At 40.0% G+C, this 18640-nt stretch overlaps 1 protein-coding gene and 1 non-coding gene across 3 annotated transcripts in view; one reads left to right on the top strand and one right to left on the bottom strand.

Annotated features, from left to right (window-relative positions):
- The window catches only part of CDC123 (cell division cycle 123), a 59137-nt gene that overhangs the window by 30026 nt on the left and 10471 nt on the right, over nt 1-18640 (bottom strand). Inside the window, exons 3-5 of one of the 2 annotated variants that reach the window (XM_045793931.2) lie at nt 7035-7092; nt 6752-6784; nt 1027-1122 (exon numbers count right to left, since the gene is read on the bottom strand). In XM_045793931.2, the coding sequence (XP_045649887.2) occupies nt 1027-1122; nt 6752-6784; nt 7035-7092 (187 nt within the window). The remainder of the gene's footprint in view (nt 1-1026; nt 1123-6751; nt 6785-7034; nt 7093-18640) is intronic. The other variant, XM_087857713.1, reaches the window with a different exon arrangement.
- LOC123790000 (U6atac minor spliceosomal RNA) lies at nt 15226-15351 on the top strand. The gene has a single exon (XR_006778978.1). It is a non-coding gene; the product is annotated as a U6atac minor spliceosomal RNA (small nuclear RNA).

An 18640-nucleotide genomic window follows, 5' to 3' on the forward strand; every position in this document is an offset into this window, starting at 1 on the left:
GACGCGTAGAAAACCATGAATTCCAGGGAAAACAAAGGGTGAACAAGAACACGAAGTCATCCTATACAGTAATTATCAGACGTGCACAGTCTGCATCACCAGAGTGTCAGAAACACTGCATCCTGACCTAAACGAAACACGACAGTACTCAAATGAGGAGAGCAGAGTATAAAGCAGCAGGAATGGGAGATGAGAGAGTGGAATCTTCTCGTTCCTGAGTGGGCAGCAATAATGAGTATCGGTAGTTAAAGGATAAAGTCGTAGAGGAAAATAACAAAAGAATGAACTGAAACAAGGACAGCAGTTCCCTCTGAGGAGTGAGAAATGGCAAAGCAAAGGAAGTGTCAGGACCTGCTGGTTTAGGGAACAAGAGTCCAGATCTTTTAAAAATTTAAATGATGTACATGTGTAACTAATTTTCATCAGTTAAAATAAAGGCTAGATGAGGTACAATTTGTCATTCGTTTTAGAATAAGAAAAGAAAGGCCCATGGGATGATTTTTGAAAATGCAAGTAAGTCTTTGATTCCTTAATGAACTCTGCTGCCATAATTGTTTTCCACTAGATTAGAAAAAAGAGCAAATTTTTCCATAGACCTTGACTAAAAAAATCTTGTCAATGCAATGTCATAATGATAAAACACGATTTAAGAAAATGTCAGCTGATGTCCCGAATGGCTCTATGTCTAGGTCCTGTGACATTTTAATTTTCATTATTTTTCAACAGAGAAAAATTTCTCTGTTACACTGGACAGCTGAAGTTTTGAAAGGGGCAGAGAACGGCCTTAATCAGATTCTAGCACAATCAGCAACACAAGAGGCTGCAACTGTCTTTTGGCAAAATATATAGTATTTTACAGACTTAGGAAATCAGGAAAAGTAGAAGGGGGAAATAAAAATAAATTCCGCAGTGTTTTCCCTAGAATTAGGAATAAAATTAAACCCTCTGTGGGGATATAAAAAGAAATGAATAGCAAAACAAAGAATATTCAAACAGTAAGAGAGAGATTTACTGATGTGTTCGTACCCTTGGGGCACTCCAGTTAAGCTTAGGAAATACACTGCCCCCCAGGGAATTGATAGCTTCTTGGACTTTCGTGGTGAACTCTGGAAATTCCGGTGCCTACAGAGAGAAAGGAGAAATCATTTGGGCAGGTTGATAACATCACAATAAACACAGAAAACAAGATCAAAATCTCAAGGTTAAACAATTAAGCATGTTAAAAATAAGTCAGAATACGAATCACTATCAGAATTTCTGAATGAGCTAAACAAAATGAATGATCAAGTATTTACCAGAAAGGGAAAAAAAATAACAAGTGCCCAAATGGTACTTTCCAAAACAATCAAAACCCATGAAGCTAAAAAGACAGATGTCAAGAGGCATCTGGGGACGTGAGGAAGGACTGAATGGTTCTCTTAACACCTACAAAACCAACATATTAAGTGAAAAGAGACAGACAGAATGTCACCTGTACCCATACTCCAAAGTTTCAAAGTAACACCTCACATTTAAAGGGCCAGAAGCCTTTCCATCTAGAGGAAAAGATTCTTGGACATATCCCCAAAAGCCTTCATGAAAATGAGAAATAAATGATGTGCTTAACTGTATTTAAACTCTGCTATTTCCAGACAAGTTTTAATATAAACAAAACTCAAAAATAGGACCATGGTGCAGTTAAAATGTTCTTTCCTTTTTGGTTAACTTTAAAATGCACATTTTATATAAGCAAGTAACCAAAACGTTCCTAAGTGTCATTTCGACCAGGAAGCAAAGAGAAATAGCGTGAAGAAACACTCTTCTGCGAGCCTTACGTCCCTAGCTAAGGAGCACACGAACATTAGCAGAGAAAAGGACTAAGAGAATCGGATGTGGAGCCTGCAGGGGACAGAATACAAAAATATTAACAGGTTTGCTACAGTCACATTATCCCTTTATATCTGCCGCCCTCTACTGGGCAACTGCAAATTTTGAAAAAGTCCAGTAATGACAAGTTCTTCCGTAGGGGAAAAAAGTTAGACCAGGTCTAGAATGAGCCAAACTACACGCTGCAAAAATAAATCAAATGGCTTCTGTTGACCCCCTTAATCTAATCCAGTTACGACGGAGAGAAAACTGTGTTAAGAGTCTGGGAAAAAGACTGGAAAAAGACCAAAAAATGTCAGTTTAAAACAAAAGGTGACCTATCCCCCAAACTAGAAACCAGCTTTAAGCAGTAAGCTAGTGAGTAAAGAAGGGAGAAATCACAGCTGACTGGACCTCCTTCCTTTCTGCTACAGATGTCTATGATCTCTAGACAGGCTGGCAGCATCTTTAGTATCTGCCACCGTGCCCATCTTCCGTGTGACATCTTCAGCTTAGACACAGGAAATCAAACAGCAGCCATTCACAGAGGCTTTCAAAATGAGTAACAGCCTGAGTCCTTTACCTACCATTTGGCTCTCCCCATGAGAAGGAATTATGATCTATGTTAAGCCAGTAATTTCCTTATGATCTGCTGAAGTTGCTGATGTGTCTCGGCTAGGATTCTATCCATAAAAACACTTATCTAAAATCTGCATTAGCAGTATTTTCATGAACGGTGTAGTTATACAAATTTTACAACATGAAGGGGTTCAATCTTCAAAGACAAAACAATTTAATTTTCCTAACCCATAAAATTTCACATTGCTTTATATTTATGTATTATATTTCGAGAGGTGACAGATTACCTCACATATTCAAATTATTCAACTTCAGGAAATCCTGCTACAAAGATCCCAAAACAAATTTAAATTATAAGAAGTTTACGTATTGTGGAGAAAAATGTGTGCTTCAGTGGAAGACTCTACTATCTACCTACAGCACGCCCTCTGGATTATCTGATTCTAGCTAGGTCTTTTTTTTTTTTTTTTAAGATTTTATTTATTTATTTGAGAGAGAGAGAATGAGAGAGAGCACAAGATGGGGGAGGGTCAGAGGGAGCAGCAGACTCCCTGCTGAGCAAGGAGCCCATGTCAGGACTCAATCCTCAGACCCCAGGATCATGACCTGAGCCGAAGGCAGTCACTTAACCTACTGAGCCACCCAGGTTCCCTGACTCTAGCTAGGTCTATGAGCTGTTTTATAATTTGGAAAACCGTAGGTAAGTGATAACAATGAAAAGTATTTCTATGGACATAAAAATTCTATCCTGCCTGAGAGTGAACCAGTTGACTTCCCTCCCCCCACCCATGAGGGAGGCAAAACCAATTCTGCCTCATTTATGTATTCATTTCAATATTTCTAATCTATACATGTGTCTGTCCTTTGGATTCTCTTTGGAACCAGTTAACACATCTGCCTAGATCCCTCATGAGCTAAATAAAACCTTCAACATATGTTAAAGATTTTTATATCAATATGGGAATCACGACTCTACCTTTTTCTGAAAATTACCTTTCAACAGATTTAACTAATAGGATTCTTTTAAGTTCCTAGCTCAAGTTGATTTCAAATATGCAATACACCTCAGTTTTCCAGGAAAAGGTTCCTGTTGTGATTGATAAAAATCTACATTTTTTATCATATCTGGCGACTTTCTGTGATCCAAACTCCTGTCTTTCCAACTACACCTACCATACCCATCCAGAAAGGGTATTTCTTTTTTTGTTTTTTAAATCATGAAATGTTTAAAATATACAAAAAAAATGTATACCTGTATTTCTGTATCCATTCAATTTGGTATACTTAACCCAGACCTTTAAATTTCTTAAGGGAACAAGGTTACAATACAAATGAAGCTTCTTACCTCCTCACTCTCCTCCCTAATCCTAACCCTTCCCCTCCCCACAGGCAATCAGAATTACAGACTTGGGCATATTCTTCTAGAGTCATAATCTATACTTAATGATCATACGTGCCTGTCCATAAATTACAGCATTTTAAAAACTTAACATAACTGCTGTTATTGATATGTATACTTTTAACAAACTGCTCTCACTTTTGAGATTTAACCCCCTCAACAGTGTTTTCCCATTTGTAATTCCAGGTTTCTGTACTAGATTAACGGACTATTACCACTCGTCAAAGCTTATATATCCCTCCTTGGGTCTTGGCCCACATACCTCACTGAGAGTGGTCTGCCATGAATGTTCCCCTGCTCAACAACATCTAGTTCCACCCGGCGAAACCCAAACCACTTTAGTAACTTTTTATTTTGAAACAATTTCAGACTTCCAGAAGCATAAAAGAAGAGTAACAAGAAGTTCCATATACTCTTCTGCCAGGCATTTACCAAGTTTGTCCTATCCTTCCCCACCCCAAACCATGGACCTTACAAATCTATGCAGATGTGTGCATTTATTTATACGTATGCATATATAAAACAAATTTTTTCTTACATTCTTAAAAGTAGAAGTCACAATGCGCTTTTACCCCCAAATACTTCAGTATGTTTCCTAAAAGAGCGTGACATTCTTTTACAGAACCTAGCAAAATTATCAAAATCAGGGAACTAACACTGATAGAATACCAGATTTACAGATCTTACTCAAAATGTACCCATTTTCCCAATAATGTCTTTTTTAGCAAAAGAAAAACATTTCTTTCTGAGGATCCAGTCTAGAATCACACCACCAAATTTAGCTGTCATGTCTGCTCAATCTTTAATCTGTAACAGTCCTTCTTTCTGTTGTCCTTTACCTTTCATGACCTTGACATTTTTGAAGAGTACTGGCAGTTATTCTATATAATTTCCAAAAAGTTGCATTTGCTGGAGGTTTCCTCATCAGATTTAGGTTATGCATGTTTGGCAGGTGATGTGTCCTTCTTAGTGCATCGTATCAGGAGGCACACAATGTAGTAGGTCTGTCCCATCACTGACAAGGTTAATGCCGATCACTTGGCTACCAGGTCTTTCTACCGTAAAGTTACTATTTTCCTCTTTATAGTTAATAAGTAATTTTGGTGGAAATACCTTGAGAATATTCCAGGGTCCTCTTTCCCATCAAATACTCACCCACGAGTTCTAACATCTATTCCATCAATTATTACTGTGATGGTTACCAAATGGTGATTTCCAATTCTATAATTTCTTCTACATTTGTGAGCTGGTGCCTTTCCTACTATAAAAGGCTTTCCCTTCTGCTCCCATTTATTTAATATAACCATGTATTTGTTGGTATGGGATCACAGACCACTGATCTTAGCAAATGGTTATATTCCACTAACATCCCTGTTTTGACACTCAGCTGTTTGGCCAGTGGGAATCCATTTGAGCTGGTCTCTGCATCCTTTCTGTCATGTCTGCCTCATTCTTACTTTCTGACACAAGCTATCACAAGTTCATCTTCACTTTCCTACCCCCAGTCTTGACTTTCTCAAAGGAGCCTCAATTACTTTTCGTGGAGAAGGTATCTAGAAACCAAGATCAGGGCACTAGGTATACTCACTGTTACCATGATGTCACTGTATCACTGCTTCCATCCTTAGTGAATGGAGTTTGGTAGATACATACACGTAAATTATTAATTTCCCTATCTAACCATCTATTAGAAAGCATGAGTTGGCACTGATAATCCTCACCACTTTAAGGGTCCAGGTCAAATATCATGTCTCCCTTTACCCATTTCTAGATGACCTCAGTTCTAACTGTTCTCTCTGTTCTGATAGCACTTGTCATCTACTCCCACACTGAGAGGAGTGTGGAGTAGACACTCCTCTCAGTGTCTACTTTCCCTGCTGGTTTATAAACTCCCTAACGGCATATCAAACCAAATTCATCTTTGTTCAGAATCCACTATAGTGCCCTGAATATAGGAGATAACAAGCATGTTTAACTGAACAGGATTTTCAGAAATGGAGAGTGACTGATTTGCATGATATCCAGAGTAAAATAAACCACAGACACTTTCCCTTTCTGCACATGTTGGCATGCTTTTTATACCTAAGGAAATATGTTGGTTTAGGCATCTCCACTTACTTTTCTTGTACTGTGGATACCAGGTCTCTTCCATTAAAATAAACAGAAGTATCTTCTTATTTAGAATTGTATTAGAATATAACCTTCCCTAAAACTAGTTTCCCTTGTGCCTTTACATATATTTGCAGGGAATTTTATAAAAAGCTTTCTCTTTTATATCAAGGTATAAAAAGCTTCATTTATCTACTATTTTTTAGAAATACATGTTTTACTTCACTCATTCTTTAAAAAAATATTTTTATTAAAAATATATTTCAAGTTGAATTAGACAACAGCATTTTTATCCTGAAAGACTATAATATACTTAATCGACTTCTACATTTTTATATAAGATATTGGTTAAAGCCACACACTTCTCTACTCTCACTTGAAAGAAACTATAATTTTTATGCCATTTAAATATACTTGAATAAGTGACTATAGATTTCACTTTAGGTTTTGCAGATCTGGGAACCTCAAAGTTCAATGTTAGGCTTGATTACTTCTTTCAGAGCTCAAAAGAAACAAGTCAAAGCACCAACTATGGACTTAAAATATTTCCTTTGAAATCAAAGGGAAAGAAGGGCAAGGCCACGTTTGCCAACGAACAGTGATTCAAGTTATTTTCCAAAATAATAAATCAAAGCCAACAGAGAAACATGCATTTAAAACTGTTCTCTCTGTTCTGATAGCACTTTGTCATCTACTCCCACACTGAGACACCTTTCCCTGCTGGTTTATAAACTCCCTAACGGCATATCAAACCAAAACCTGAAGCACCCTATGTGACAGTGTGAGGCTGTCCCCACACTGGCATGGCTCTGCTCTTACCGTAAGCGTAGCTGTGTTCTCATCATCCGACCACTGCATGAAGAGGACAGAAACAAAATATTAAACGTCGATAGTGTACTGGGCTTCCAAAAAGCAATGCTCCATCTAAAAATGATACATAAATACAAGACATCTCTTTCTGAAGACAAACTACATGTCAAAGTGAGGTTTTCATGTAATTTCTCACCTTACCGAATGTATGCTAATACATAAACATCAGAACCATTTCAGGGCTCATTTAATTTACAACAGTCTATAGAATGGATTATTTTTTTGAACCAACCTGTATTTCTTCTGCCTCATCATCACTGTCTGGTTGAGAATGTGTTGGTGGATCATCCCTAGAAGAACATAAAACAAAAATTAAGCAAGAAAAATACTTCAGTGTGTATGTAGTCATAATTTCAGGTGTACTGACTACATATGGGGGAAAAAAAAGCCTCAGAATTGGAGGATGTAAGGAAAAATTCATTTTTTGAGGGGCACCTGGATGGCTCAGTCGGTTAAGTGTCTGCCCTCAGCTCAGGTCATGATCTCGGGGTCCTGGGATCAAGCCCTGCATTGGGCTCCCTGCTTAGTGGGGAATCTGCTTCTCCCTCTCCCTCTGCCCGCCCACCCCACTTGTGCTCTGTCTCTATCTGTCTCTCTCTCAAATAAATAAAATCCTTTTTTTAAAAAGTTCATTTTTTGAGACAGAAACTAATAAAAGCTGATATAAAATTAATGAGTTCACTTCCAATAAGAGACGGCAGAAGAAACACTTTCTGCCCTCTTCTCAGAAATCACTAGAACAAGGAAAAGAAAAACTCAAACTTCAGCTCTCAATCCCAATATATGAGAAAGTACTGCCATAGACAAGGAGAATCAAGTGAGATGAAGAAGCCAAAAGGAATCATCCAAAGAGCTGTTCTACCGAAGAGCTGGAATACCCTCAAGAGGCAAAATCAAGAATCTTTTGCTTATACAGTGAAAACAGAGCATGTGGGGTCAAGAATTATCCTGGATCTGGACTGGCACCACAGAAAGGTGTGGGAGAGAGAGGGAAAGAAAGACTCAGACATGCTATCTTTGAAGAAGCCTGTGAGTGAGGCTACATGTTGAAGAGGACCAGCCAGCAGTCCATCTTCATTGCCTAGGGAGGAAGCAAAGGCTGAAAACACTCAGAGTATTCCCTCTCATCAACACTAAACCACAAGTAATTGAAGAACTCACCACATCAATGAAAACAATAATAATCAGAACAAGAATCAGCACAGGATCTGTACCAAGAAACTATAAGAAGGGAACAGGAGGCTTCTGGTTGACCATGGGCATTTATCTATCCCAATGCTCCCTCTTGAAACTCCACTAAAACAGCAGGAAAAATCCCAAAGAAATAAAGGACAAAAAAGGAGACAATTGCAGAAAAGAGAAAGCAATGAAAGTTTGGAAAACAAAAAGCCAGTGAGGAAGATAACCCAGTGAGCAAGAGGTAGAACCTAGACCTACCACAGATAATGGGACCGAAGCTCTGGGCTACCAACAGGTGATTGTGTGAAGTTCACAGAAGGGTCAGCAAGACACACACAGCCTTCCTCACCCCGCACACCCTAACAACTAATCCTCCTCCATGAACCAAAGAGGCTAAGGACTCAAGTCCATAATGCCCCAGAGGAAAATGAGGATGAAATGCTAGAGTATGACGAGAAGCTCTGTGAAAGTCACACTAACAGTGAGGCCGCCAGTCCCCTTCCTCCCACCCTGCTCCCAGAACACACACAGATGACAAGATTCTTCTCTTTAGAAACTGAACCACCCCAGAGGACAGGCCTATAGGTAAGTGTCATCTGGAAAACTTCCACCATTACCTGCTGATTGCTGGCACTCTTAGTCAGCGAGCCCCACCTGGGTACAGAGTGAGCGAGTGTTAGTGTACCTATGTCCTCTCTCTTACATATGAATGAAGACCTAGAATCGTTAGAAAACTAAAGAAAGATTCCAAGATGAAAAAAAAAATTTTTTTAAAAGGAGAAAGAAAAGGTATATATAAGAAATAGACAATAAAGGGACCAGATGAAAAATATTTTTTAAAATCATTAATATAAAGATAAAAGATAAAGAAGATGAAAGATAAAAAGATAAAAGATACTACACCCATGAGAGAAAAACTGGAAGCTGTAACAAAGGAACAAAGGAGGGGCATCTGGGTGGATCAGTCCTTAAGCATTTGACTCTTGATCTCAGCTCAGGTCTCGATCTCAGGGTTATGAGTTCAAGCCCCACCTTTGGCTCCATGCTAGGCATGGAACATACTTTACAAAAAAACCTTTTTTTTTTTTTTTTTAAAGAAAGAAAGGAACAGAGGACAGGACTGAACCTGCAGAAATGAAAACATGGTAGCTGCTATTCAAAAATTCAAAAGAGGGGTGCCTGGGGGGCTCAGTCGGTTAAGAGTCTGACTTCAACTCAGGTCATGATCCTGGAGTCCTGGGACTGAGTCCCATGTTGGGCTCCCTGCTCCCTGGGGAGTCTGCTTCTCCCTCTCCCTCTGCCACTCCCCCTGCTTGTGCTCACTCATGTTCTGTCAAGTAAATAAAATCTTTAAAAACTAAATAAAAATTCAATAAATTGGGGGCGCCTGGGTGGCTCAGTCGGTTAAGCGTCTGCCTTCAGCTCAAGTCACAATCTCAGGGTCCTGGGATCGAGCCCCACATCGGGCTCCCTGCTCAGAGGGAAGTATCCTTCTCCCTCTCCCTCTGCCTCCTGCTCCCCCACTTGTGCAAATAAATAAAATCTTTTAAAAAACATTCAACAGAATGAATGGCAAAATGAAGGAAATTTCCCAGAAAGAACTAAGAAGAGATAAATAACAGAGGAGGAATGATAAAATTCAGAGTATCCAACAAGATCCAGTAACTAAATAACAGGTGTTCAAGAAAGAGAAACCAGAAAATAAGAGAAAATTGTCAAAGATAGAGTATTTTTAAATGTTCCCAAACAGAAAAATACGTCTCTAGAATGGAAGGGCTCACCAAGTACATAGCACAGTGAATGCTGGGGGCGGGGGAAGACTCAGGCGATGTGCAAAGATGGCCACAATAATTCTTCCCATCTAGTCTGACATGTTCCTCTGCGGGGCGACTCTGCCACTCTGCCTATCAAAAAATGGCATTTATGTCCCCATTCCTTTAATTTAAACTGGCTTCAAGACTCATCGTGGCCAACAAAACAAAGCACAAGTGACACCACATAATTCTAGGTGTCAAAAGCCTTTATAGCCTCCGCTCTCTCGTTTGGAATGCTGCCACCACTATGTAAAGAAGCTAAGGGTAGTCTTCTGAGATGAGAGACCACATGGAAAGAGAGGCCCAGCATCAACAGCCAGACATGGGAGTGAGACCATCTTAAAAGCACCCACGTGTTCAGCAGAACCACCAAATGATGAGAGCAACATGATCTGAGGAAGACCAACAGAAGTCTCACCCAGTGTCAAGAAGTGTAGAGGCTCTGAGATTTTACCCTACTTGCAAGCTAACAGGCTAGCTGGCCACAGTTTCGTGGACTCTGGCAGAAGACCTAAGACTCCTGGTCAGAAACAAAGGACTCTTTGACTGACGGCACAGCATGAAGCATGAGCTTCATCTGCCCATCAGTTTCCGCTGGCCCCTCTGTCCCAGGTTTGCGTCACAACTGAGGAACCCTGAATTTAGGGAACTTCATATTTTATGATGGGCTGCAGGTGAACCTGTTCAGTCTCTGACCCAAGGGCAGAGACACTGTCTTTACCTATGCTAGACAGTAAATAAACCTGCTCTGCTACGGAGGGAGCCATTACCTCTACCTTCCAAGGCTGTTTGCTATATAAACGTCCTTGAAAAGATAATCAAGAACAAAAGTTGTCAGTGCATCTGTGTGCAAATAAGCAGGAACTGAGACCCAAGAACTGTCTCTCAACACCCACTTCAGCAATCACTGACAAACAAAATGTTTACTGTTCTAAGTCAGTATGTTTGGGCAATTCAGAGGACCATCATGAAATATAAAAACATGAAAGAAGAATTCTAAAAACATTCATAAAGAAAACTGGCTCACGATAAAGGAACACAAATCAAAATGACAAGGGACTTCACAGCACTCTAGAAGACAGTAGACCATACCTTCAAATCACAAGGGAAATTTTCTGCCTAGAATACCATACTAAGCCAATTCACCCCCACCTCCATCCCCCAAAAAAATCTAAAGAATAAAAAAGTTTTTCAGGTACGCAAAAACTCAGAAGTGTTTCCTCCTATGCATTGTAGAGCATGAGAGTCAATAAAACGAGTAACTCAAGAGACCCAAAAATATGATTGATATCCAAGGGACAGAAAATCCAACACAAAACAGTAAAATTCCAAGGTGACAGCTGTATACCAGTCCTGAAGAGCTACCACGTTGGAACAGGAGGATGGGGGATTGCTAAAGTGAAATCTCCAGGAACGGAAAATGGAACTGTTCCATTTGGAAGTGTCCAGGACTATTTAGAGAAATATCGAACAGGCTATGACCTATCGGAACAGTTACTAGGTATTAATGACAGACACACGGAAAACAAAGCAAATTTAAAGAATATGGTTATTACTAAAGAAAAAGCAATCATAGTATACAGTGTGGCTCAGCCACAATAATGTAGTAATACTGTAACCAATGACTAATTTAACCAAAAACTATAATGAAGATAGAGAAGGCGTAAGAAAACTACATCTTCAAATACCATAACACAAAGGTTATGGAATAATACCTAAGGTGGACATAACTAAGAAATAATTAGTGTAAGTATACTGTTAAGAAATACCAAGCTACAAACAGCGGTTCCCTTCAAATTTGTTAAGGATGTACTGTATGTTAAGTGTTACAGTAGCAATCACTGGAAAGGCATATCCTCCTTTATAAATCAAGAAATTGACACACTAGCTTGTCAATCATTCAATCGATCAATCTGTTGTAATTTTGGTTAACATGTATCAATCAGTTCCCTAAATTTTCTTTTCTTAAAGTAATCTCTACACCCAACGTGGGGCTTGAACTCACAACCCTGAGATCAAGAGTCGCATGCTCTACGGACTCAACCACCCAGGCACCCCAGTTCCTAAATTTTTATCAACCTTTTCAATCCTAAAGAACTGACTTGCCAGATCCATGAAGCTAAGAACCAGACACTGTAGCACAGTGATAATACTAACACTGTCACTTGTGAATCCCTGCCCAAGGAGCTAGCCTTTCTTTCTTTTGCATCCCTCTTTAAATACCACATATTTTTAAATACAACATGATTATCTTTACTATGGCTTATTTAACCTTTCAATACAAAAGGTATTCAATGAACGTGAAAATGTATTTTACCACTCTAAAACATCACTTTGTTAGTATAACGAAATACATTTTAAAAATCACGTTTATAACCAGTGTATCCAAATGGTTCTTCAGAAGAACTTACTGCAGTGAAGTAATCATGTTCATTTATTCATCACTCAACAAATACTTATTGAGCCCAGACTCTTTTTTAAGTTCTAAGTATAAACAAGACACCTTATAGAACTGAAAGTCTGGAGTGAAAAAAATGTCCTCTATGTGGAGGTAATGGGAGATTAGACATGAAGAATAGAGTGCTATGGCAGATCCCAATAGCCACTTTCCCATTTCTCTGTTCATAAAACCTCCAACATGTTCAGAAACTAAGTGCCCCTGTGCCTTATGGACTTCTCCCCAGCCACGACAGTACGTACAGACTAATCCACCACTCATGGCTATTCCATCCCCCTTGCCAGTGAGGGACCCGCCCCTGACCAACAAGGGCCAGAGAGCTCCTGAGAAAGTCTACCCTGCTCTTAAAGAGGGACATGAGACAGGATTTCTGGATATGATAGTGTGAGGACATGATCCTTGAATGGACTATGGTGAAACTAGACTCTGGAGAGGAAAATCAAGAAATTCACGGAGAAGCTGATTTTGAGTCCTAGCATCACTGAACTACTATACTTTCTAATAACTACCATGCCTTAGGGCTTCTAATGAAATAAATTATCTGCCTCCTTATTTAAGCCATGTTTAAAACTGGGTATTGTCTTAGTCTGTGCGGGCCACTATAACACAATAACATACACCAGGTATAAACAGGAATTTACGTCTCGCAGTTCCGGAGGCTAGAAGTCCAAGATCAGGGTGCTGCAGGGTCAGGTGCTGGTGCCAGCCCTCTTCCGGGCTACAGATGGCCACCTTCTTGCCGTGTCCTTACATGGCAGAAGGGGCAAGGGAGTTCTCTGGGGCACCTTTTATTAGGGCAGAGAGGCCATTCATGAAGCCTCCACCCTCATGACTTTATCACCTCCCAAAGGTCCCACCTTCTAATACCAAATATCTTTGGGGGTTAGGATTTCAACATATGACTTTGGGGGCCACACAAACACTTGGACCACAGCAGATATTCTATTACTTGAGACCAAAGTCACCCCAACTGACCCAGGAAGCAAACACAGGGAATGCTGGATGGCAGGTTAAGGAGATGAAGTAAGAGCTGGAAGAGCAAAAAGACCACATTCACTTCATGCGAGATGAAACTGTAGAAATTATATTGAGGCTTGGTCTGCCTTTTAATTTCTTTATTGTAACAACTACCTTGGAAACCAGAGGAAAGTATTTAAATAAGAATTTCACGTTCTGAGATAGGCACCCTAATACACTAGTATTAAGAGCATAAACTGGTACAATGGTTAGTGAAAGCTATTTGGTCAAGAGTTTTCTTTTTTTTTTTTTTTTTAAGATTTTTTTTAGTTATTTGAGAGAGAGGAAGAGCACACGAGCAGGGGAGGGGCAGAGGGAGAGAAAGAAGCAGACTCCTGCTGAGCAGGGAGCCTGACACAGGCTGGATCCCAGGACCCTGGGATCATGACCTGAGCCGAAGGCAGACACTTAACCAACTGAGCCACCCAGGTACCCCCTGGTCAAGAGTCTTAAAAATTTTTATAACCTTTGCTCTATGACTAGAGCCTGGGATTTTTATTGCACATAAATAATCCTAAATGCAAACAGTGTTCCATGCAAAAATATGTTCACTGAAGAATTATTTGTCAGTGAAGTTGTAAATGACCTAAATGTCCAACAATGACATCAGACCAGAAATAGCAAGTGCATACACACAGAGATTATGCAGTTCTTAAAAACAATTTTATTCCATTTTAAAAACATGGAAAAATTATCCTATGGTGTTCAATGATAAAAGAACATAAAATTATATATGTAGTATGCTCATAACTTAGGCTAAAAAATGTGTTTAAAAAGACTAGTGAAGATGTGCCAATATTTGAGCAGCATTTGCTTTTAGGTGGTGGAATTATAAGTGATTTTTTTCTGCTTCTTTATATTTTCTGTAGTATTCAAGTTTACTATAATGAGCAAGTATTGCTTTGACAATGAGGCGGGGGCATCTTTTACACATGATAGAATGTCTAAGCATTCATATTGCTCCTACTCCCTCCCATTTCAGAATCGATCTTACCAAACAAAACCAAGTCATACATATTCCCATAGTCTATGCTAAGGAAAGATGCCTAACTGATCTATCTCAGTATCTACAAATAACAAGTAGTAGTTCACTACTGGCCTACTCACAATAAAAAGAATATTCAGCAACTCTGGTTCATTAACTCCACCCTATTTATCTGTAACTATAATACTGTATCCTTTGATGCAGGGAAACATTCCATACAAAGGAGCTAAAATGTTCACCTAGGGGCGCCTGGGTGGCACAGCGGTTAAGCGTCTGCCTTCGGCTCAGGGCGTGATCCCGGAGTTGTGGGATCGAGCCCCACATCAGGCTCCTCTGCTATGAGCCTGCTTCTTCCTCTCCCACTCCCCCTGCTTGTGTTCCCTCCTCACTGGCTGTCTCTATCTCTGTCAGATAAATAAATAAATAAAATCTTTAAAAAAAAAAAAAATGTTCACCTAGTAATAGATGCAGTTATGGTACTCTATAAATAATACATTAAATACACACTCATTCACCTGTTATTATCTGGACTCGGGGAGAAATTACTGCTAGAAACCAACCTGGATTACTCTGGCCTGAACTCAGATCATGTAGGACTGTAATTGTTGAACAAATGAAAACCATTAGGATGTCCTGATCCGAGGCCATGAATCCAATTGCTGATATGAACTCTAGAATAGGAGTGTGCTGTTATCCACAGGGTAACTTGTTCTGTTGATCAATACCTTGGATCAATAAGTGATAACTGATATAGTCACTAGTGAGTCTAGATTTTAATCGCTCGGAGGTTGTTTTTGTTCTCCAAGGTCACCCCAACCAAAATTGTTAACCCACGTAAAATTTTACTATCCCTTTAGGTTAGGTTAAATTATGTTATTTTTGGATAAATTAAAGCTCCACAGGGTCCTCTCATCTTGTTTTTTTTATTCCCCCGCTCTTCACTGGAACATCAAACAGATTAGGAGAGCAAGTGTTGTATGAACTGAGAAGGTTAGCACTCCCCTTTACAAGGATGGAAGAGACTCTCAGGCCTAACAACACACACGTATGGTTATGGCACTGCCACCTACTCCAAGGCATCTAACCATCATTTTTCAAGAAACAGACTCTTAACAATAGAGAAAACAAACTGATAGTTATCAGAGGTGTGGGGGGGGGAATGGGTGAACTAGGTGATGGGGATTATGGAGTGCACTTGTCATGATGAGCACTGGGTAATGTATGGAAGTGTTGAATCACTATATTATACACCTAAAACTAATATTACACTGTATGTTAACTAACTGGAATTTGAATAAAAACTTTAAAAAATATATTCATAGATTAAAAAATAAAATAATAGGGGCGCCTGGGTGGCACAGTCGTTAAGCGTCTGCCTTCAGCTCAGAGCGTGATCCCAGTGTTCTGGGATCGAGCCCCACATCAGGCTCCTCCGCTATGAGCCTGCTTCTTCCTCTCCCACTCCCCCTGCTTGTGTTCCCTCTCTCGCTGGCTGTCTCTCTCTCTGTCGAATGAATAAATAAATAAAATCTTTAAAAAAAATAAAAAATAAAAAAAATAAAATCTTTAAAAGAAAAAAAGACACATTTGAAGAAAGCAACTTAGCAATGAAACACAGCAACACAGATGAATCCCAAAAGCATCATGTGGACTTAAAGCAGCCAGACAGAAAAGAATGCATACTGTATGATTTCACTTACCTGAAGTCCCAGAACTAGCAGAACTAAGGTATGGAGATTTAAATCGGACCAGTGTTTGCCTGGGGTTGGGCTGGGGGAGGTAGGTAGGATCAACCGAAAAGGGGCAGCAGGGACTTTCCCGGGGAGTGGAAATGTTTGGTATTTTTTATGGAAGAGGTGATGAAACAGGTGTATGTATTTATCAAAACTCACCAAACATTACACTCAGAATCTGTGCACTTTACTGCAAATGTCCCTCATTTAAATTGTACCTATAATTTTCAAGTTTTTACCTAGAAAAGGAATCCAATCTAAAATTACCGCCCTTTTCGGGGCGCCTGGGTGGCACAGCGGTTAAGCTTCTGCCTTCGGCTCAGGGCGTGATCCTGGCGTTATGGGATCGAGCCCCATATCAGGCTCCTCCGCTATGAGCCTGCTTCTTCCTCTCCCACTCCCCCTGCTTGTGTTCCCTCTCTCGCTGGCTGTCTCTATCTCTGTTGAATGAATAAATAAAACCTTTAAAAAAATAAAATAAAATAATAAAATAAAAATAAATAAAATAAAATAAATAAAATAAAATAAAATAAAATAAAATAACCGCCCTTTTCAAATCAAAGGCTTTTCTCAGCCTGAGCAAATGACATCTTCATTCATCCAGCTGTTCAGCCAGAAATGAGAGGGTGATTCTTGCCAGCACCTTCTCTGTCACCAAGTTCTGAAGGTGCAGCTGCTCCAAGACATCTCAAATCCATTCACTTCTCCCCCTCCAGGGTCACCACCATAGTTCAAGCCACTGTCAGTTCACACTGATCCAATGCAGTATCCTCCTAATCGGTTTTCCATTTTCACATGGTAACCAGTCCTAGTTCAAAACCTGAAACCTGCTAGGGTCACTCTCTTGCTCAGAGCTCTTCAATGCATTCCCACTGATCTCGGAATAAATTCTAGGATCTTTAACAGGACTCCCACACAACCTCTTACCACCTCTCCAATGGCAACAACCAACTCTTGCACCATTCAGTCCTCCACATCCAGCCACATGACCCCCTTAGAGTGTCCTGCAGGTCAAGACCTTCCACGTCTCAGAGCCCTCATTAATGCTGTTCCCTCAGCCTCAAGATTCCTCCCTCCACCCATCAACTGACTACCTTCCACCCAAACTTCCTGTCTCAGAGGCTCCTAGGTTACTTCAGTATTCCCTGTAATCCTTAGCCAGGATTAAATCACCCACAGTGATTTAATGTCTCATCACAATTTTCACTGACACCTTTACTGGTGTGCTTGGTTAATGTTCGGACTGAGATCGATGATGATGGTGAGTGCAGTTAATGTTTCCTAATAGCATACAACATACCAGTACTGGGTGAAACATTTTACATATGATCTCTTCTCATTTGCATAACAACCCAGATAAGTTCTAGGATGTCAGTCATCCCATTTACGGGCAGACAGGGAAAATGAGGCACATTACAAAGATACGATTTGACAGCAGGCAGTGAGATGGAAGGACCAGCACTATCAGCTCCCACAAAATATGAAGCTGAACCGTCAATGCCAAAAGGGCAGGGTCCCTCTTTGATCTGTGCATTACCGTGCAGCAGAGTGCCGCACAGAGCCATTTAACAGTATTTAAAAGGGCCTGCCACAAGCTCCCACAAACATCTGGACAATGAAAAACAATACAGGGGCTCTTCAATATGCTAACAGTACAGAAATCTATCCAGTACTTTCTAATGTTAGAAATCATTTTCTTTATAGACCCATTTATCTGACCTCATTATAGTTCTAGATTTGAGAATAAAATTATGTCTTTAAGTATCCTAAAGCTGAGTCTTGGCTCACTATTCTATTTCCTTATCCTGCAATTATTCCAAGTTAATGAGGCTCTCCATTAATAATTTTCAAGTTATTATGAGGCTGAGAATACCAAAAACAGAAATATAATCCAGAAAGCTACACAGAAAATTCATGACAAGAAAAGGGGGGGGGCTGTAAAATTAGTGTTACTGTGGGGCGCTTGGGTGGCTCAGTTGGTTGAGCGTCCGACTCTCTATTTCAGCTCAGGTTGTGATTTTGGGGTCGTGAGATCAAGCCCCACATCAGGCTCTGTGCTCAGCGTGAAGTCTGTTTAAGACTCTCTCACCCCTCCCTCTGTGCCCCCGGTTCCCTTGCACGCACACTCTCTCTCTAAAATAAATAAATATATCTTTTAAAAAATTAGTGTTATTGAAAACATATACAATTCTAATTAAGTTTCTAAGTCCCTTCATCCAACAAATGTCTATCGGGCACCTCTGATGTATCAGGCACTGTTCCAAGAGCTAGGAACAAAACTGTCCAAGACCTAATTCTCATGAAGCCAACATTCGAATACCAGGACAGTTATGGGAATTATGTCAGATGGACAGAAGTATTATGCAGAAAAATAAAGTGAGGCAAGGGGGTGAAGATTAAAGCACCAAAATGTGCCCACGTATACCATTGAGCAGGATTCAGCCTTAAAGGGAAAGAAACTGACACAAGCCATAACACGGACAAACCCCAAAGACATCATGCTGGTGAAATAAAGCTCGTCACAAAAGGACAAATACTGCACGATTCCACCCATGTGAGATAATGAAAGTACTCAAAAATCACAGGCACAGAAAGTACAACGGTGGTAGCCAGGGGCTAGTGGGAGGAGGAATGGGGAGTCAGTGTTTCCAT

The sequence above is a fragment of the Ursus americanus genome, chromosome 31 (assembly GCF_024610735.1).
Source record: "Ursus americanus isolate L20-20 chromosome 31, mUrsAme1.1.p, whole genome shotgun sequence".
NCBI lineage: Eukaryota > Metazoa > Chordata > Mammalia > Carnivora > Ursidae > Ursus > Ursus americanus.